The 22,235-nt window shown below is 41.7% G+C and overlaps 3 protein-coding genes across 3 annotated transcripts; 1 reads left to right on the forward strand and 2 right to left on the reverse strand.

Annotated features, from left to right (window-relative positions):
- Nucleotides 1–737: 737 nt before the first annotated feature.
- On the forward strand, nucleotides 738–4,974 carry LOC311008136 (putative gonadotropin-releasing hormone II receptor; the record flags this gene model as incomplete). The annotated part of the gene is made up of 3 exons (XM_084001572.1): nucleotides 738–1,286; nucleotides 3,839–4,043; nucleotides 4,466–4,974. 3 exons carry the CDS (start codon nucleotides 738–740, stop codon nucleotides 4,972–4,974), a joined length of 1,263 nt encoding a protein of 420 aa, XP_083857698.1.
- A 10,123-nt stretch (nucleotides 4,975–15,097) lies between these two features.
- Nucleotides 15,098–15,871, reverse strand: LOC311008230 (high choriolytic enzyme 1-like; the record flags this gene model as incomplete). Its single annotated transcript, XM_084001712.1, has 1 exon — nucleotides 15,098–15,871. The coding sequence occupies one exon, from the start codon at nucleotides 15,869–15,871 to the stop codon at nucleotides 15,098–15,100; it is 774 nt and encodes a 257-aa protein (XP_083857838.1).
- Nucleotides 15,872–20,190: 4,319 nt separating this feature from the next.
- LOC310984146 (high choriolytic enzyme 1-like) lies at nucleotides 20,191–20,964 on the reverse strand (the record flags this gene model as incomplete). Its single annotated transcript, XM_083969281.1, has 1 exon — nucleotides 20,191–20,964. One exon carries the CDS (start codon nucleotides 20,962–20,964, stop codon nucleotides 20,191–20,193), a length of 774 nt encoding a protein of 257 aa, XP_083825407.1.
- Nucleotides 20,965–22,235: the final 1,271 nt, after the last annotated feature.

The following is a 22,235-nucleotide window of genomic DNA, read 5'->3' on the forward strand; positions in this document are numbered from 1 at the left end:
TCTTATTATGCTGCATCTAGTCTGTGTGCTTAAACGTGTCTTTTATTTTATTGTCTAAACAGAACAACATTAAATAGTCTTTACTTTAGGGTGAGTTTTCCCCTTTTAATCAAGGGTCATGACATTAGACTATTACTATTTAGACTATCACTACATTCTATTAATTTAATTTGACAGTAGCTGCAGAGATTAAATAACCTCATTGTGCATAATTGAAGCCATTATAGTTTTTTGTTTGTTTTTCACTACTTTGACACTTGCAGAATTATGCTTTTTTTTTTTTTAATAGAAAAGTTTGTGTTCTACATACCAGGATAAGGTTTCCTGAAAAATGTGTTTAATCCATTTAGCCCACTTGTTTAGTCAGATAAGAGGATATTATCTTCAGGGTATAATTAAACAGATGGGTTATGGGATTGTCAGGTGTTGCTGTTGGTGTTGCTGTGTATTCAGCAGCCCGAGCCCCCTCCTTACTTGCACATCAGGGGCTTTGTTGGAGGCAATCATAGCATCATTCCACCCCAGTGAGCATCAGAGATATGCACCCTACCCAGCAGACTGCTCCTCTTTGTCTGCCACTGTGTTACTCACAGAACTAGTCTTCTTATGGAAATCCATAGATGAATATTTTATATCGACTGCATAGAGATGACTGGTTGATCCATTTTTGCCCTTATCCCCCCTTTGCAACACCATGCAGCTGGACAAGATGCTGACTCCTTGGTGAGGGTCAGAAAATGAACGCCTCCTCATGCTGTGCTCCTCCATCCATCATGTATCAGCAGAGTGCCAGATTTGACCTCAATGCCAGCTGTGACTGGCTGGCTCCCTACTGTAACTGGACATCGCCGGACACGCCACTGCAGCTGCCTACCTTTTCCGTAGCAGCTAAAGTCAGAGTGATCATTACCTTTATCCTGTGTGGCATCTCCACTTTCTGCAATTTGGCTGTGCTCTGGGCAGCCAACGGCCACAAGCGCAAATCGCACGTCAGAGTGCTGATAATCAATTTGACTGTGGCCGATCTCTTGGTTACCTTCATCGTGATGCCTGTGGACGCTGTGTGGAATATTACTGTGCAGTGGCTGGCCGGGGACGTGGCATGCAGATTCTTGATGTTCCTCAAACTACAGGCAATGTACTCCTGTGCCTTTGTCACAGTGGTGATTAGTCTGGACAGACAGTCGGCTATCCTCAACCCTCTGGGAATTAGCATGGCACGCAAAAGGAACAGGGTCATGTTGATGGTAGCGTGGACTATGAGCGCCTTGTTCTCAGTCCCTCAGGTAAGGCCAGGTGAAGCTCGTATGACAGGTTGGGTGATACAGCATACAGACACTAACAGCTTAGAGGAAAGTGAATCATAGTGAAGCACTGCATTACAAAATGGAAAGAACTGATCTCTGTCTTTTGTGTGAGTCTTTTCTTAAAATGAGCAGGTAGCTATCTTTATTCCTGCCAGTAGATAATTTGATCTACATACATTATTCAGTCTCATAATGCTAAAGGGAATTATAATTTGGTTTCACATTTACATGAAAGTATTTCATATGTGTGTTTCATCGTTCTTTTTGTTTACATCTCTGTGCATTTACATACATGTGAAGAATTCTTGAGACTTTGATGCAGGAAAACCTTGCTGCATGATTAAGGGGCCACAGACAGTCTCTGTGTCGGGGATTAGTGGCTCTATCATTGAGTAACACAAGGATGGGAATTCCTAATCCTGCCAGCGTAGATGTTTCAGTGTAACCATTAAGATATTTGGCTGCATAGCACGTAACACTGTTGATCATGTTATGAAAGAACAGCAGATGTGTGGCAATACGGTGCAATCCATTCAATACACAGACCTTTGATAATGATTCTTCAAAGGGATGCATCACGACAGTTACAGTTTAAATCTAAAATGTTTGTGCATGACAGATTAATGCAAATACAAGACTGAAATTATTGCATGATAGAAAATGATGTCTAATTCACGTTGGATTATGGGAAATTACCATAGACATTTTTGATCATTTTTAGACACATTACAGACAAAACACAGTGACAATGGCCACCGAAATACATCTCCAAGTTTGAAGCAATGAGCTTGTAGTCAAAATCACTCATCTCATCTCACTGCTGGTACTGTAACTACTGAAGCTAACTTTAGCTCATTACAAAGCAGTTGCTTTCTGACTTGTCAATGTCAACAAATTAAGTCATTTTAAAACAGGGTCTTAAATCAACAGGTCCTGCAACCTAAACGGACATATACTATTATGGCATTTATTGAGATGGTTTTTCTTTTACTTTGTGTGACAGACATTTATAATAGGTAGGTGTATGCACAAACACAGGCAGTCATCTTGCCACTCTGTTTTTACAGCTGCTTGGGAACTATAGGGAAACAGAGTACTGCTTTCAATAAGCCCTGGCTCTGTTACAGCAAATACACTAATTTCACCATATTTCACTATTACCAAAATGGGCAGACAAATAACTAAACAGTAGAAACCCAGAGCAGAGCATTTAAATGACAGAAACACAGGGCAGTAAATCAACATGCAGTAATGCCATAGTTTAACAAAGTAAATGGAAAAAACTGCTTCATAGGGAAATACTGGTCAATTATACCAGTCAGCAGAGAGGATTTAAAATAAAGACCCGAATTTGATACAAACCTACCTAAGTCTGTTGCCTTTTTTTAAAGGCCTCAGACACGTTTTGGGGAAATTCAGTGGTTGACAACAAGCAATTCACTGCATAAGAGACAAAATAAGAACCACAGTGTTCTGTCCGACTTTCTCTCTGATTGAGTGATTGGTTAGTCAATAGCTGGTTGTAGCAGCAGCAGACCAGCAGTTTGTCAATAGGTTTAAAGTGCTTAAATGCTTCAAACTACTGATCTCAGCAGAATGCAATTAGATTCAATGATTTCAGTTGATTGCAGTACTTTTAAAATTGTCCTCAATCTGCCACATTGAGTATACGTGGTCCAGCTAAATACGTTCTACGCTTTGACCTAGTTTTCTTTGCAGGAGAACTGTTTCTCTTGAATATACATAACAGATAATAATATGCGAATAATTGAGAATTAAGGAATTTGTCCCAGGCAAAAAAGCTGTATCCTCACCAGCTGGTGATCTTCATAAAAGACAAATTAAGAAACTAAAGTGTGGAAATGGGTCTAGTAATATGGTGAAGAAGAAACAGACAGATTGCTTGTTATATAACCCATGGCTGCTCTTAGGATAAAGGCTACTCAAGACAGTGATTCTCACTTTACTTTTCACCTTTTCAGTGTATTCTCACTTTAAATATAGAAGGTATTGTAAGAGTATAGCAGAGAAGAGAACACAACTGAAATTGGTGTTAGGACGGGACAAACCAATGTGTTTGGAAAAGGCTGTCACTGGTAATGAGTTTAGCTGTGGGTGCTGAAGTATAACTGTAACAAATGCATTAAACAGCAGGATAGAGCTGCACTATCCAGGACCAGTTTCTACACAGCAAAGGAAATTTCACTGCCAATGATGATGCTGTATTAGAGAGTTCTTGGCCTTGGTAGTAAGTGATACTATGATAGTCAACTGTCTGTTAGGTGTCAAGTGTCAAAATCAAACCTGTAAAATCCTTTAGTTTTGTTTCATGATGAGTATGCATAACTGAACTGCATTGACTTGTTTGGATGTCAATGAATGCAACCTACATGAACATAATTCTGAGGGATACTGGGCTATTTAGTCAATTCACTGCTTTAATTTTTACATATTGCCCAACCAGGATAAATAAAATACTATAGTCGCCAATGAAAAGGTATCATAATATAATTTCATTTCTTACTCCACAGATGTTCATTTTCCACAACGTGACCATCACGTATCCAGCCAACTTCACTCAGTGCACCACGCGGGGGAGTTTTGTCACTCACTGGCAGGAAACTGCTTACAATATGTTTACTTTTTGCTGCCTCTTCCTGCTGCCGCTGGTCATAATGATTGTCTGCTACACCAGGATCTTCATCCAGATTTCAAAACGGATGACAATGAAGAGCTGTAAGTTCTCTGCTGAGGCTGGGGTTTGTTTCAGGACAAGTAGATCTGGAAAGGACCTAAATTCTACTCACTTTTTTAAAACAAAAGGGTTTAATGTCACTATTCACATTGTATAAATTGTAGATGCCCTTGTCTTTGTTGAATACAAAACAAGTGAAAATGATCCTGTGAAAATATGAAAATTCTCAGTCCACAGAGAAATGTAAACAGCCTGTATTCACAAAGTATGAGGCAAGGCTCAGATCCTTTGCTCTTCTGATTGGCTTACCAACCTGTTATTAGAACAGCTCCAGAGAGAGGCCTGAGAGGTTCTTAAAATCACAAATATCTTGTGTAACTGTGGTGTAAAATATGAGACCTATTACTATGTATGCTTACATCCCAGCTATCCACTGACACCTGACTCTTTTTCTCCTCTCTAGTGTCCTCCAACGAGCCACATCTACGTTGTTCAAAGAACAACATCCCCAAAGCGAGAATGAGAACTCTGAAAATGAGCATTGTCATAGTGACAGGCTTCATAGTCTGCTGGACTCCATACTACCTGTTGGGATTGTGGTACTGGTTCTTCCCAGATGACCTAGAGGGAAAAGTCTCTCACTCCCTCACCCACATCCTGTTCATCTTTGGTCTTTTCAATGCCTGCCTGGACCCCATCATCTATGGCCTGTTCACTATACGCTTCCGCAAGGGACTTAGGAGCTGCACACGCAAAGCTACAGAATTGTCAGACAAGGAAAGTAACACAGTGATAACAGAGTCTTTGAAATGTACTGCTGCTGCTTTGCCCTCTAAAAGAGGAATGGCCACTGGTGGAAATGACAGCAACTGTGAACGGGCTGAGCAAAAATCCACTGACGACAGGTGTCTGACTGTGTTTAGTCAAGGAGAAGGACAACCACGCTACTTCAGCACTGAGAGCACAATGTGATGAAAAAACAAATACGAACTTACAGAACTGGTTAAAGTATTTCACATTCCACTATTATCTGTTGGCTGGAAATATTTATAGCCTATTCAATAGCATCTAACATGCATGTGTAGACTAAGTCTAAAAATATAAAATGTCCCTCACTTTCTAGACCAGTGGGTTTGTTTCCAGATGTGTTTTTATGTGTGAAGTGCTTGAGGCCGCCCATCTCACTTCGAAGGTTATATAACACCTTTATGAACATAGTAAAATGTGGTGAGGAGCTGTTTTATGGTTTGTGCTTTGTGTAACTGTCTATTTTGAGACAAGTCAGCTATACATTATAAACCCACCATACTCTGTTAAAAGCTCCAGGGTATAGAGGGTAAATAGAAAACTGATTGTCAGGTTACACAACAGTGTTTCTTGTGTTGTGTACTTAGCTACACACTGCCTGCAGGTTTAGAAGGAGGTCTCAAATTACTGTTGGGGTTACTTACCGAGGTTGCAATTTTGAAGGTACAACAAAATGTGATTTGAAGTTTTTAAGTAGGTCATTGCTGATCTGGTCATCATGATCGTCAGACAGTGGTCATATGGTCCGTACAGCGGTGTGTGTGGGGACTTTTACGAATAGGTAGCCAGAGACCACACAGCCCCCTCTCCTGCCCACAAGCCACCGTCTCAATGTGTGATTCCACTGTTGGATACAACAATTAATGTGATGTAATTACAGTGACATTGCTGGTCACTGTCTGTTAAATGCATAGCTGTTATGATGAAGCAGGGACATCTTGGTAATGTTAGCTTTTAGCCATGAGTTTTGAAATCAGCCAAATCTCTTACATTCAGGGGCTGAAAAGTCTCTCTGAGGATGTTTATAGATTATTCCTGTTTCCTGAACTAACTGCAAACATATCAAAGATACAGAAATGAAAACATCTGCGAAATCGCTTGAATCGTAATCAACAAAATATTTTAGGATTAACTAAAGATGACACAGTGACAATGCAGAGTGCAGCCAGTATGTCTCAAAAGTTATTTCAGATATTGCATGGCAAACCCAAAACATTGATCAACAGAGAGGAAAGGAAATTAGGCTATTATAATGAGCAAGATGCATAACTGTTATGCATCTTGCTCTGTTATTAACAGATCATTAAGACCCGGGTACCATGTTAAATGGATAGCTGTAAATATGTAAATTGAATAAATACTTCATGTCTGTGAAAGCTCTCCCTGCAAGGAGTTATTAAAAGCTGCTCCACAATACACCTTGTCATCAAGCATGTTGACAAAAGTGATTAGTATGAATTGATAACAGATGATGGATCACAGTGTTTTATTTTTTGCTACGTAACGCTAATTACAAAGAGACTGTTGAAGTAGTTTCCTAATACGTTTTTACAGGAAATTCAGTACAGCAGCTTGAAAAACATGTGGAATCAAGGTCATGCTGCAGATGAGAGAAACTGATGCAAAATCCGATCCATTCTCTGGATGACCTGTCACAACTTTTATTTTGTGTGTATCGCTTCAGATTCCCATGAAGGTTTATCTAACAGGCTTGAGCTGCGAAATACATTATGTAACTACAACAGGCCTCTTTCACATCAGACTTTCAGACCAGTTATTGTAGGAAAAGCATCCCTGTAAAACCCTTTTTCTATCAGACAAAAAAAGAAATCCTGCTAAATTCTAAAGCTGTTGAGTGATCTCTCTATCAAACCACATGAGAATTTTTCTCTAACCAAGGCACTGTTGTTGCCCAAACCTAACCACAGGACCCTGGATGCAAACCAGGCAACTCTGCTGGCATTTATAATTGCGATACTTCATTCACTTTAAAAAACATTTCCACTATGTTAGAAAAAAATCAAGCTAATGGAGCCTCTGGTGTAAAAAAAAAAAAAAAAAGTAATGCCAAGGGGCCAAGACCAAGCATATGTGATGAGTTGGGAGTGAGAACATGTTAAAGGGATATTCCAGCGTAAATTTAACCCATGGTCCAACCCACCGTGAGAGTTAGACCCTTGATATGTGTATGGTTAGACACCCCCCCCCCAAGTCTGCTAACCGCTACGCTAGTTGTAGTAACTTCAACAAAGACTGCAGCATAACAGAGCCAGACTATTCTCTGACAAACAGCGCAGTCTATTTCTCCACGCACAAACCGCGTTCAAAAAGCCACTCATAGCCACAAATAATGCTCAGAACAGCACCAGTACAAACAGGGTCCCAGCACATAATATGAGCATCAAACATCAAAGACGAAAACAACTCACCCACTCTCCTCCAGTTATACGTTATGCAGCAGCAACTTTCCGCGTGCAGCATAGTCCAGGCACTGACAAATCACGTCCGAGTCCGTTTCAGCGGTCTTTGGAAGCCAGTGACCAAACTGACCACACTTGATCCCCCAGGTCCAGCACATAGGCTACTCCACATCTCTTTCACTTTTCTCATCCATTTCCAATTCAGCTTGTCTCCGGTAAACTCGGTCTCAAACTGATAGTAGCACCCATCGAAATGAAACCAGTCTTTGTTGTTGTTAAACTCCATAAATTCAGCCCTGTTGTCCCTTCCGTGATGTCTGCTTCCAGGCAGTCTCTTCCGGCAACAAACGCCGTCCAGATCTCGCGTGTGATCTCGCGTCTAATCTCGCGCTTGTTTACGTGATTTTCTCCCGCAAATATGTAAAGTTAGAAATGCCCAACTCCGTTCATGTCCCTGCACACTCGATAATAACTTTTATAAACTCATAGGCAAGATGCATAGGAACTTTGACTGCATTGCATTACACATTTTCATCCTTGGGCTGCGGGACTCCACTTTAGTCGGTAATCGTCTCCACGACAGCTGACTACTTGTAACCATGGCTACAACAAGCAGACATCACAGAAGGGACAACAGGGCCGCAGAGTTTATGCAGTTTGAGAACAACGACGACTGGTTTCATTTCGATTTGGCACTCCTATCAGTTTGAGACCGAGTTTTACCAAAGACGAGCTGAAGGAAATGGGGGAGAAAAGTGAAAGAGGGAGAGATGCCGGTGGAGTCAATGCTGGGGAAGAAGTGGTCATGTGTGGTCAGTGCCCGCCAGTGGCCGCTGAAACTGTTGTCAGTCGGACTCGGAGTCGGACGTACAGTGCCTGGATAATATGCTGGACGTGGAAAGTTGCTGCATAACGCGGAGTGAGTGAGTTGTTTTCGTCTCTTTTCAATAGAAACCTAAGCTAACAGATGTTTGATGCCTCTTATTATGTGCTGGGGCCCTGTTTGTACTGTTGATGACGTTTGGTGCTGTTCTGAGCATTATTTGTGGTTATGAGAGGCTTTTTGAACGCGGTTTGCGCGTGGAGAAATAGACTGCGCCGTTTGTTATGGCAAAGATGTTTATAAACCGTCTTTGGTTATGGTGCGGTCTTTGCTAAAGTTGCTGCAACTGGAGAAGCTAGCGGTTAGCAGACTTCATCTCTCGAGGGAGGGAGGTCCTGAAGTTGGGTCCATGTGTCCAGAGCAGTAGCACTACCACTATGATGTTTGTGCTGATTAACCTCATGACTGACTAGCGTTTGGCTTAAAACATAAAAAAAAAATAATAATAAACATGTCACCTTCAACCCACAGTAGACTATACTGGTTTAGTCACCTGCCAGGATTCATATTATTGATTATCTCCATATTACTGATACTAGAGCTGTATTCAGTCTAAAATACTGTCACTGTTACAGAAGAACAAGTTATTCCTTACATTGTTTTGGACTTGGCCCACATTATTGTCTCCTCTTCTTGGCTGGAGAGCGCCAAGTCATTAACTGTTCACTGATCTTTCACAGACCTGTCCACTCCTATTACATCTCTTCCAACGAGTGGGGAGCACACTGTCCGATGAGCACATCATCACACAGGCATCCTTTCAACATTTGTTTCAGTTGTAGTGCTCACAAACAGATGGACATACCTGTGGCTTTCTAGAGGACAGCTGTTGAAGCCCAGATACCTCTGTGTTTTGTGTTTGCCTTATTACAGCTGCCAATTCAATGTGCACATAAACCTGAAAATGCACAAAGATGCATGGAAAATGTACAGCATACAGCCACCTGAAGACAGCATGCCTTTACAGAGTTCATGTAAAATCTGTTCTGTTTTAGCCAGCTGCTCTTGTTGAATCATTCAGCCTCTGGTAAAATCACCACTGCCCACTGCTTCACTTTTCTCACATTATGTCAGCCAGGTCAGATGATGCCTGCTGAAATATTTGGCCAAATATAGGCTATCCATTTACTAGCAGTAGCTGAGCTGCTGTAAGTATCAATGAATTTAGCTAGTAGAGATCATATCAAGCTTCACATGAGACTGGATTGGTTGTTCTGCCACAATGATCCAACTTGTCTGTCACTGTTAGTTTATTGTCCAGTTGTTCTTACTGTATTAAAACTACAATAGGACATAGATATGCTACAAGTACAGTGATGGCTTCTTTTTACTGCATTTACTGTAGGTGTAGTAGGTGCTGTTGAAAGCATTTAACATTGGCAGTTCAGTGAATCACGCCAAAGGACATTTCTTCTTTGTGCAGTAAAAGTCTTGAGGATGCACAAAAAATCTTCCATGATTTGCTTAAGTGCAGTATCCCCCCCCCCCCCCCCCCCCCCTTCCAAAAAGAAAGAAAAGAAAACATCTCCCTTTGGAGCCGGATGGTCTCTTTAAGGTAGTGGTGGATTTGTTGGGTGCTATTTAAGCTAATGCAATTTTATCTGACAAACACAGGAGCAGATAAAGTGCAGAGATAGCTGAAAGTCATTATGGGCACATTAGACTGTAAAATCAGCCATCGGTTTCCATATGCATTGAGCTACAATCACTAGTAACTGGGTTTGTCATAATGAGATGACATTAACACATGCATAACCTCAACAAATATGTCATCACATCACTGCAGGTCTGCTGTAAAGTAAACCTGAAGAATGAATGATGACTCAGTTAAATCCTACAGTTATATTCTATCAAGCAGTTTTAATAGTTATCAATATAATTTCAGTAGTTTAATAGCCAATAGTTTCCATATTTGAACGTTCAATGTTCAGCTATCGGACCACTTGAAATCTATGCTTTCATAAAGATTCTTATAAAGGGAGGGGTCTAATTATAGAAACCTTGTTTACTCTTAGAAGATGCTTGATTGTTACTGCCATTTCTAAGGCATTTGGGGAACAGGGACAGCTGTGAAATCTGGCATTTATCAGCATTTACAATAGGTCTATGTGGATTTTATACACAAGCATAAGTGTGTTTGTGTGTATCATATTCCTAGTGATCATCAAGTCAGCATGGCTGGGTTTCCAGCCGTAGTGTTATCTGCATACAGGCTTCAGGACTTTCTCTCTCACGCCTGTCAGCAAAGTTTGGCATTTTCTGCACTGACTGTGGAAGTCAGAGGGCAATCACTGCTGAACCATACCCGACCTCAACAAAGCAGCCTTGCAGCATCATCATCATCCATGCTGTTCAGGAAAGGAGGCAGGTTGGTGGCATGTCTTGATGATAACTTTCTATCAACCAGTGTAGCTGCAGAAGTGTTCCACAGTCCACAGAAGGCTACTGTGGAAAACAGGACCCTCTCAGCCAGAGAGCTTAATCTCAACACAGCTCAAGGGTTGGCTTGCATGGCCAACTCTTCTCTGTTTCATGCTTCTGTGGGGCAGCCCCTGCAGGTACTGAATAACTCTTTGTCCTTGTCTGGGTAGGTCAGGCCAGACAATGAGCTGAGCAGAGTTTATCCTTCATGCAATGGAAGGATTGTTTTGAGGCCCTTTAAATGTGAATGGCCAGTCCTTGCAGAGGAAATCTCTGCAAGAGTAAAAAAAAGTATAGCAGACCTACACTTGACACAGGACCACAAGAAAAACTGTGACACGTTTCAAAGGCCCACTGAAAGAATCCAATATACATTTAAATGTGGGATTCAATTGTAGAATACTGTATTTTCAGTGGTTTATCTTCCTGTGAAAACAACACTGTCTTTGGCACTACATGTAAAATTTTTCAACCGCTGCACAACATAAACACACAGGGTTGAACTGTATTACGCGACTGCTGCAGAAAGTGCGGGAAGAACATTTAAATGGAAGCTGAAGTCGATGTGCGTTGTTTTAAACACCGTTTGTCTTGGCCCTGTGTAGAGCAACATGTAGCCAAGCTGACCGGCTTTTCTCACTGGGACCACGCTGACTATTTACTGAGGTAATATTGTCTACATCACTATCTCTCACAACCACAACAACTATAACTTAAAGTCACACACACTACAGCCTCATGGTAGGCCTAAGTTACAGCCTTATGATTCGTCAATCCTTACCTTTTAGAAGTGACCTCCAGGATTTTGCAACAAAGTTTTCTGTATCCATGTACAGGAAACAGACAAGTTTACCACTCTACTTTTCTGTTGTGATTTGCTAAATGCAAACGACTTAGGCTACATATAACGTTTTATCATGATAGTCTTCAAATGATGGACTCTAAACGTAAAAAAAAACAAAAAAAACCTCCACAGGCGTCAGAAAGTTAAGTTAAGAAAAGATTATGATAAAGATTTTTATTCTGTGGGTAATGGGAGCAGGACTAGATAAGCTTTTGCTTCTCCTGCTTTCCCTTTCGGTCATGTGTATTGTATTATTTGAACTAAGATGAAGTGTGATGATGATGATTTAAATTGACATGCCCGAAATAAACAAATTGATTGATTGATTGATTGAAAGTTCAGAAAAACATCAGAATCTCCCATAGCTCCATTTGTTACATCAGCTCAGTTTGTCCAATCTGTGACACATATACAAATATAGGATACAGTACATGCTCACATATGCACTCTAGTCTTTTGGATATGTCTATGTACTGTAGGCTACTACAGCATAATGATTAGGCTACCTGATGAACAATGATAACACGATTATGATCCCCTTACGGCTTCTTACCTGTGAAGCTGCTTGAACATCCTGAAAGAAAACCTTTTATTCAGTTGGCACCACCACATGTGAAAATGGTGGCCTGGGCTATTTGTAATAACACTAATACATCAAAGCTCACTGCTAGAAGCATTATGAGAATGCTGCATAATATTCAATGCACAATGAATTAATGCACAACATGCTTTCAGACAGACATGAAAATGTCTCAATATTCAGTTGAAGATTATTTCCTTATTCAAAATGCAAAGCCCATATTTTTTGTTAACAATGGAGTGCTTTTCAGAGTGGATGGTTTGTTATGAATTTTAAGTAAGATAAGTATAAGGTGGCACTGTATGAGCTTCTAGAATAAAGCAGCCACAGGGTGTTTGTGTTCCTGGTTCCAGACAGTATGTATGTAACCGGATGAGGTAGTTGGAGTGAAAGCTACATGTAAAAGTTCCAGTGACGTTCTGCACTCTCAGTTTTGTTTATCATTTCTGCCTATGAAAGGGGTGTAGGATCAAAGAAAGCTTTGAAAATGCCTCAGTGAGGTGATACCACACCATGTTGACCCATCATCTTTGAGAACTCAAAGAAAAAATGTCAAAGCAGAGGAATCGGTTTGTGGGAGCTGGTTTTTGGAGATATGGATGTTCAGATGGAGTTTGGAGTGCAAAAGTCAAGAAGGAAGTTATCTTAACAAAATCTCTGAATGGAGGGTACTGCTGTCCCTCTGCAAGAGCTATCTTCTTGAGGAAAATATCCAAACCACTCACAGTTAACTATTAAAACCTATGTTATGGGCAACATAGGTATACATCAATGTCTACAGAGATAGTTTGCAGAGTGACATCTGGTAGCTCTTCACTAAAACTAGTCTTATCCACCAGTGAAGTCTATGTATATTTCAATATATAGAACCATATACTGTATGTTTAGGGATGAGGGGGATGCGTTTCTCATTTCCTCCCTCAGTCTCAGGAGATTTAAACATGTAACCTCTTATCATCTTGAGACCAGTAGGCAAAATGAATTTTTTATGGTCTGCCAAAGCAGGACCAGATAGTTGTAAACAAGAATAAAAGACGACAAAAAGACTGCAATGAAACTAAATGAACTAAATGAAATGGCAATCTCAATACAGACATCAGTAAAAGATTCAGCCAGTACAGCATTATTACATTATAGTGACAAAATAGTTTTTCTGTAACACCTTTCAAAACACGTTACAAACTGCTTTATAAAGAACAAAATGTTAAACAGTCTTAATAAAAACAACATGACAACGAACCAAGAGATTACGAAAACAACTTGAGCACTGTAACAATAAAGGTTGGTTTTAAGCTTTGACACTCTCTGGGGCCTGGAATTCAGGACAACAAACACTCAGTACTCGCATTTTTCAGTCTTGAACAAGGTAGTACAACTAACTTGGATGACCAGAGGGTCTGGGCAGAGATATACCATGAACAGTTAAAAAAAAAATTTAAGGCCTCAAAGACAGGGAAGAGGATCTTGAGATGAATCCTGACTTTAATCAGAGATCAGTGTAGAGAGGTCATTGTTAGTAATCTTGCCACAGAGTTTTGGTATCACTGTAACTGAAAACAGCTTCATGGCTTATGAAGAAAATCAAAGCTGGAAGACAGAGGCATGAATAACCTTTCTAGTAATTTGCTGCCATCTAGTGGCACAAGTTAGGCCTACATGCAGTACATCACTTAAAATGTATTGTAATACAATAGACCTTTGTGGACCAGAAAATTGTAAATTCAACATTGTCCATATTGTACACTGCTCCCCACTGCATTTATTCTACTATTACTTACTTTTCAGAATATTCAAAATATTTTGCTTTGTAGATGAAATTACTACAGAAAATAGGTAGTACACTAGTTCTACTTATTCATTACTCCATCAATAAAAACAATTGGATGCATTAGTGATAGTGATCACAAACATACTCAGAGGAGAGTCTTTCTGCACAATTTGGACATCAGTTGATGGCTGTAGTTATTTGTAATTTTACTTGAAAGTTCAAAGCTGGTTCACATTTCAGTGTTTTTCTCCACATGAATAAACTGGAAATTTTATTCCAAATATTTATTGTCATTAAATGTAGTCATCTCCAGAGGTCACTAAAGAAAAGTTTAAAAATATAAATTACGGAAGCTTCATAATAGCTATTTACATTTAGCCTAAGGCATAGCTTATCAGATCCTGAGATCCTAGATCCTTCTTATCCTTGTAATTTTTGTGAGATATTTCAATAAACATCTTTCAACTATGTGTTTTTTAACTAGTGGTGTTTTGACAAAGTGAACTTATTAAGTTTAATTAAAAGCTTATTTTAGTGTGTGAATTTTTTAAATAGTTTTTATTGATCAGTCCTACAAACAACTGCTGATTTTCAAATGTTTCTTCCTGTGCAGCATAGGGTTAGTACAGAAAGTGCTTTTACGTGTGTCTGCTGTGATTGGAGTAAGGGGCCTATATGCATTGCAGAGCCTGTAAGAAATGTTCTCACTTCATGGCAGGGATAGTTGGCAGGCAAGCAGCCGAGGTGAGAGATACCACAGGAAGATGAAAACAGATGGGATGAACATGCTAAGGCTGCCGCTCACTGGGGTAAAGGGTAAAAAAAAAACAGTTTCAACCCCACAATCCAGCTTGAGGGCACAAACAAAAGATTCAAGAGATCATGTATTCATTTATCATTATTTATCAAATTACCACAATTTTTTAAAGCTGATATCTGTTGTGGCCTACATTACAGCAGATGAATCCCCCCACTTTTTCACCCACCTACTCACATCACACCCCCACTGGGCTATAGGGTCTGAGCACCTGTTATTGTGGAGCTAAAAAAGGACTGGCTCTTCAGATGTAACTCTGTGAGACTGTAAGTGTTTCTGTGATTTTACAGTTACAGTTCATAACAGTGCCAACTGTACATTCCTTGCACAATTTTTACGACAGAACACAAGAATCAGCCTTTTTTTTTGCACTGACTTTATTACAGACATTCTGTATTTCATTACATTTTAGTATGTATTTTGTATAGCAATTGAGATTGGAATTGACAGCATTCATACCGTAGCTGTTTTGCCTTTTGAATAGTTACAGATAATTGAAAAAAAAAGCATAATTCTGTTGCATTTTGCTGAATGGTAACTCTGATCAGAAGCATGTTAGCAGCCGTAGAGCATGTTGATCCTCACGATGTCCCAGTGGGACATGCCCTGCCTCTGGCCGATCTGGACGTTGGGGTCGGGGATGGGGGTGATGGACGCATACCCGTTGATGGAGAAGGCTGTTCTCCCATAGTGCATGATGGAGGAGTAGTCGTATGGAGTGTTGAGGTTGTTGGTGTTCTGCTTGTAGAAGTTGTAGGACATCTGTTGGTTGATGTTCTGCCAGTTGATCCTGACGTATTGGTCGCGGTCGCTCCTGGTCTGCTCGTGGTGGAAGCCCAGAGCGTGGTTGATCTCGTGCTGGATGATGCCGTGGTACATGCAGCCCTGCCTGTTGAGAGAGAGTATCTGTCTGCCTCCCTCTTTGCCCAGAGCAGAGAAACATCCAGCTTTGCTCTCGATGCTGATGTAGTCGTACTCGTTCTGACGGGGGACGAAGCGGATGCAGGTCCTGCTGTGGTAGGACTTCATGGCAGAGTCGATCTTCTGCTTCTCCCAGCTGGTGTACTCCCTGCTGATGGTGAAGGGGATTGTCACATAGCCGTTGGAGGCCTTCCTCCACAGGCAGCTCTGGGACCAGCACATGGCGTTTCTGGATCTGGGAGGTAGCAGGTCTCCTTCCAGCAGGATTTCATCGGTGCCATTGTTGGAAGTGAGGATCCTGGTGGTGATGTCGATGGTGTCATCTTCCTCACTTCCTTCCTCCTGAAGAGGAAGAGCCTGAGAGAGGCCGAGCAGGAGCAGCAGCAGCAGGCTGGCAGAGGGAGTCATCTTCAGGGTCAGTCTGGCTGTGGAGCTTCTGAGGAGAGACTGTTTGAAGCTTGATGTTTGACTCAGTGCAGTCCAGGGTTTTTATACTCTCCTCTGTAGGTGTGTCTGCAGGAGGATTATGGGCTGGGGTCCACACTGCTAGGCCTAAATAAACCTGTGAAGGGAGGACTCCACAGACAAACCTACTGTTTCAACATGGTTTGTTATCTCTGACCATTAGATAGAACAACAGTTTTACTCTGGATTTTCTTTATTTGAAGCCTTACTATGGTTTTCAACCAGTGAAACCTATAAATATTTTATCTGAGAAGATGGATCTTCATTTGTGGAAAGTGGATTATATACAGTGGGGAAAATAAGTATTTGATCCCCTGTTTGCTAAAGAAATGGGCGATCCATAGTTTTTATGGTAAGTTTATTTTAACAGAGAGACAGAATATCAACATAAAAATCCAGAAAAAATATCATCATAAAGGTTATAACTGTATTTACATTTGATCAAGTAAAATAAGGGCAAAAATCAGCAGGGGATAATACTTATTTTCCCTATCTTATTTCTCCTGATGATATCGCCATGAAAAGATAGAAACAGATGAAGTAGCCTGAGCAGATATAGACAACCTCTAAACAGTTGTTTATCCTATAGGACTGACACAATTGTGTCACAAACTTCATACTTTTTCCCTCATCAATTGTACATTCAACAGCCCATATAGCCTACTTCATTTTTGATTATTGTCATTTTACAACATGGACCAAACAGCAGAACAGATGGGTCATCAACAGTATAAAGTTAATTTGTAAAAACCTTTCAAATGGGTTACTATCTCAATGGCTGCATGTCTCTACTATCACACTTTTTTTTAATGAATGTGAATAGTAGACCTCAGTGCTACCACGGCGGATGATGGCCAACACAGCCAGGCTCTGTGTGTCGGCTCAACAAAAACTAAATCCCCGGACAGACCCAACTGGTGTCACGGCGGTGATGAGCTGTGATCACTTCATTTCAGTCGGGAGGAGCAGGTTGATTTACAGTGGAAACCGCAATAGTGATCACGGATACAACAACCGCTTATATAGATCAAAAGGCTTGGGAGGGAATCATTTCTATAGGCTACAAATGCTGTTTTAGGCTAATTTGTTTATCGTAATCAAGAAATCCGCTTTTAGTGCTCATTTTTGTTAATTTTATGGATGAAAACATGCGCAAAAACAATTTAAAAACTACGTGTAGCCTATTCATTTTATTTCCGGCGGTGTCCCTTTGATGTGCACTGCTGCAGCAGCCCGCACACGTCGCCGTGATGTGTGTTGTTGTGCTGTGCGTCAGCTGGCTGGCTGAGACACATGACTGTGGACAGTCTGGCTGCAGACCTGCAGTGTCAGGACACCTAGGGCCCTAGTTTCTTGGCGCAGCGCAGGTGGCGCAAGGTAACGCAGCTGGTCTAATGCAAGTTTCGACCAGTGCAGCCTAGCGCAAAGTCAGATTGGAAGATTGGCAGATCGCGCTGCGCTGAGATAGGCGTGGCCGCGCAGCAGGGGGAGGCGTCACAGATTCAGCTTGGTGCAGTGGAAGTTTTGTGCGAAAATGTCCCGCCGAGGTTGCGCTGAAAGCTCGCCACCTCAAACCAGGTCTACTCTCAGCACAGGGCGGAGCGCAGCAGGTGCAGTGGAAGTTCGACTGACTGACGTGCAGTGCACACACGTCACCAAGACCTCACAGGCAGATCTCCACAGTTCCAGGCACATTTCAATGCAATAAATATCCACAATAACCACTATTTAATGCAACTAATGGAATCAACAGTGAATTTATATATATATAGATTGTCCCGTCACATCTGACGTCAGATCAAAGCAGAGATCAAAGGCTGTCGGTGCGTAAAGGAAACTCCACCTGAATTAACACAGCAGGGACGAACTGGCACTGAAAAGCAGCTGTGGATGTCCCAAGCAGGACTGAGGGTGGATGACTGCATTTTGCTGCCGTGTTGAGATACCACTCTGCCCTTGTGATGATCGCTTTATTTATTTATTTACTTATTAATTAATTAGCGCGAGCGACCGCATCACGCAGCCGTAATGAAAAACAAAACACAAATCTTCATCTCTCTTAGTCCACCACAACAGCCTCGGTATCAGATAGTCAGTATATAGCCTACTACAGTATACTCAGCATCTCTATCGCAGAAAAAAAAGAGAAAAAAAGAGACGGACAGAGAGAGAGAGAGAGAGAGAGGAGGACAGAGAGAGAGAGAGAGCGCGTCCTTTACTCTGATTTCATGGTGTTTGTTTATGTTGTGATTAGTGTAGCCTACACCTCTCATCTTGCTTACACAGGGTTTGAATAAATGTGAGTTTCTTTAGTAGTTTATTAGTTGTTGTTTCTTACATTGGGCAGCCGTTCTCAGTGTATCAGATCAATCCTGGTTAAGTATATTAGTAAACTCATTATTGGTCACTCTGAGCTCGGACCTCCGGACCAAAACAGCTGTTTCCTCCTGGGAGAGGTTCGGCCTCTGGCGTCGCTGTTTCCTCCGTCCATGTCCAAGTATAAAATGACAAACTTGCAGCGCGCATCACCCGCCGCGCAGTTAAAGGTGAGGAGAGGAGCTCATTTGATTGGTGAAGATCTGACTCGGCTGTGTCAAACCCACTCCACGCCTTTCTCTCCTCCTCCTGTCTCCATCCCGCCCTCTCTCCTCCCTCTTTGCCGTTTGCGCCGGTGGGAGGGACGAGGGGAGGGCTTGCGCTGGTCTAAGTCTGACTGCGCGGCCCGCCAATCTTGCGAAATGGACCTGGGCCACATCCCGTTGACGTGGCGAAGCTGCGCTGAGGTTAGACTTCGCGTGGTCTACGAGACTAGGGCCCCTAGTCTTGACTGTGGGTGATGGGGACCTCTGCTGCTGACTTGATAGATGTTCTTAATTTAGGCAGGGGACGTAAAGTTTTTCCACAGTAAGTGCATTCACACACTCGGCTAAAATTATAATTATAGGCCTAACACGTTCTTCCAAACAACCACCTTCTTCCAAACAACCAGCTGTTATAGTTTCACAGAAGTAAAAAAAAAAAAAAAGTGAACCATATGGTGTAGAAAGAGGACGGTAGTCTATAGCCTAATATACGCTAAGAAGTTAGCGTCAGCACGCTAAACTATTATTTTGACGGTTTTACACTTCACTTCCGCTTCCGGTCTGTCCGCCGTCATATCATATTCATAAAAAAAGAAACGAAAAACGACAAAATGAATTTGCAAAAACCAAATTTCAGCCGTTATTTGGTTTTGGTTTTTTCGTTTTCTCGTTTTTTATGCTGACAGCAAAAACCCAGCAATAACCGTTTTTCCGTTTTTGTTTTAAAACGAAAAAAGGAAAAAAGGGGCGCTATTTCCGTTTTTCCGTTTTCCCGTCGAAACGAAAAAACGGATTATACGTTTATACCCGGACCCTCACTGCTGCCTCCTGCTTCCACAATGAAATCAAACTTGCACCTCGCGCGCGGCGGGGAGAGGAGCTCATTTGATTGGTGAAGAACAGACTCGGCTGTGTTAAACCCACTCCACGCCTTCTCTCCGCCCTCTATGCCACTTGCACCGGTTGGAGGGAAGGAGGCGGGATTGCGCCCCGCTGCGCTTCACCGTGCAATGAACGAAAATTGCAAACTGACCCTGGACACACCCCGTTGGCGAAGCGAAGGCGAAGCACAGGGCAGATCCGCCCCGCCTGCGCCTAGTTACGAAAATAGAGCCCATTGTGTCTCTGCACCTGGATCAGGCAGAGATGGAGGCATCATGATTTTGAGTTGTCTGTACATCAGTCTGTCCATCCTGTTCTCATGAGTGTGATGGCTAAGTAACATTTCAAGGTGCAAGTTTCATGTGGACTCTTGGACAGTTTTTGTATTATTTTCTCATAATCTGTAATATTACGGTTGAACTCTCATTTTGAGATTTTTATTTTTATTTATTTTGAGGATACCTTTCTCATTTTTATGTAACTTGTCAGTGTTACAAAAGCAAAAGAGAAAGAAAAAAAGAGATTGGACTATTACAAAATATTTTTCTACTTTCAACATTTTGCAGATTTTCAACAATTTGCCATCCATCGTATTGCTGCTTAGTGAACTTTTTCCATGTATATTGATAGAAAAAGAAATGATGACGCACATCAGTGGTTTTGCTTTACTTTTATTGAAGACATTTTAGGCATGATGGGTGTCATATATTGTGTTGCTTTACCATTTTTAAGAATGTGGTTTAAAGGGGTGTAACAGTTGGTATCATTCATTTGTTGCATTTGGCATCAGCATCACAGTTAGCAGCCATAGAGCATGTTGATCCTCATGATGTCCCAGTGGGACATGCCCTGCCTCTGGCCGATCTGGACGTTGGGGTCGGGGATGGGGGTGATGGACGCATACCCGTTGATGGAGAAGGCTGTTCTCCCATAGTGCATGATGGAGGAGTAGTCGTATGGAGTGTTGAGGTTGTTGGTGTTCTGCTTGTAGAAGTTGTAGGACATCTGTTGGTTGATGTTCTGCCAGTTGATCCTGACGTATTGGTCGCGGTCGCTCCTGGTCTGCTCGTGGTGGAAGCCCAGAGCGTGGTTGATCTCGTGCTGGATGATGCCGTGGTACATGCAGCCCTGCCTGTTGAGAGAGAGTATCTGTCTGCCTCCCTCTTTGCCCAGAGCAGAGAAACATCCAGCTTTGCTCTCGATGCTGATGTAGTCGTACTCGTTCTGGCGGGGGACGAAGCGAATGCAGGTCCTGCTGTGGTAGGACTTCATGGCAGAGTCGATCTTCTGCTTCTCCCAGCCGGTGAACTCCCTGCTGATGGTGAAGGGGATTGTGACATAGCCGCTGGACGCCTTCCTCCACAGGCAGCTCTGGGACCAGCACATGGCGTTTCTGGATCTGGGAGGTAGCAGGTCTCCTTCCAGCAGGATTTCATCGGTGCCATTGTTGGAAGTGAGGATCCTGGTGGTGATGTCGATGGTGTCATCTTCCTCACTTCCTTCCTCCTGAAGAGGAAGAGCCTGAGAGAGGCCGAGCAGGAGCAGCAGCAGCAGGCTGGCAGAGGGAGTCATCTTCAGGGTCAGTCTGGCTGTGGAGCTTCTGAGGAGAGACTGTTTGAAGCTTGATGTTTGACTCAGTGCAGTCCAGGGTTTTTATACTCTCCTCTGTAGGTGTGTCTGCAGGAGGATTATGGGCTCGGGTCCACACTGCTAGGCCTAAATAAACCTGTGAAGGGAGGACTCCACAGACAAACCTACTGTTTCAACATGGTTTGTTATCTCTGACCATTAGATTGAACAACAGTTTTACTCTGGATTTTCTTTATTTGAAGCCTTACTATGGTTTTCAACCAGTGAAACCTATAAATATTTTATCTGAGAAGATCGATCTTCATTTGTGGAAAGTGGATTATAAACAGTGGGGAAAATAAGTATTTGATCCCCTGTTTGCTAAAGAAATGGGCGATCCATAGTTTTTATGGTAAGTTTATTTTAACAGAGAGACAGAATATCAACATAAAAATCCAGAAAAAATATCATCATAAAGGTTATAACTGTATTTACATTTGATCAAGTAAAATAAGGGCAAAAATCAGCAGGGGATAATACTTATTTTCCCTATCTTATTTCTCCTGATGATATCGCCATGAAAAGATAGAAACAGATGAAGTAGCCTGAGCAGATATAGACAACCTCTAAACAGTTGTTGTTTATCCTATAGGACTGACACAATTGTGTCACAATCTTCATACTTTTTCCCTCATCAATTGTACATTCAACAGCCCATATACTTCATTTTTGATTATTGTCATTTTACAACATGGACCAAACAGCAGAACAGATGGGTCATCAACAGTAAAATAAAATAGTTCATTTGTAAAAACCTTTCAAATGGGTTACTATCTCAATAGCTGCATGTCTCTACTATCACACTTTTTTTAAAAATATTTTTACGTGAATAGTAGACCTCAGTGCTACCACGGCGGATGATGGCCAACACAGCCAGGCTCTGTGTGTCGGCTCAACAAAAACTAAATCCCCGGACAGACCCAACTGGTGTCACGGCGGTGATGAGCTGCGTCTGTGATCACTTCATTTCAGTCGGGAGGAGCAGGTTGATTTACAGTGGAAACCGTAGTGATCACGGATACAACAACCGCTTATATAGATCAAAAGGCTTGGGAGGGAATCATTTCTATAGGCTACAAATGCTGTTTTAGGCTAATTTGTTTATCGTAATCAAGACATCCGCTTATAGTGCTCATTTTTGTTAATTTTATGGATGAAAACATGCGCAAAAACAATTTAAAAACTACGTGTAGCCTATTCATTTTATTTCCGGC

Source organism: Trachurus trachurus, assembly GCF_905171665.1.
Source record: "Trachurus trachurus genome assembly, chromosome: 3".
In the NCBI taxonomy this organism is placed as follows: domain Eukaryota; kingdom Metazoa; phylum Chordata; class Actinopteri; order Carangiformes; family Carangidae; genus Trachurus; species Trachurus trachurus.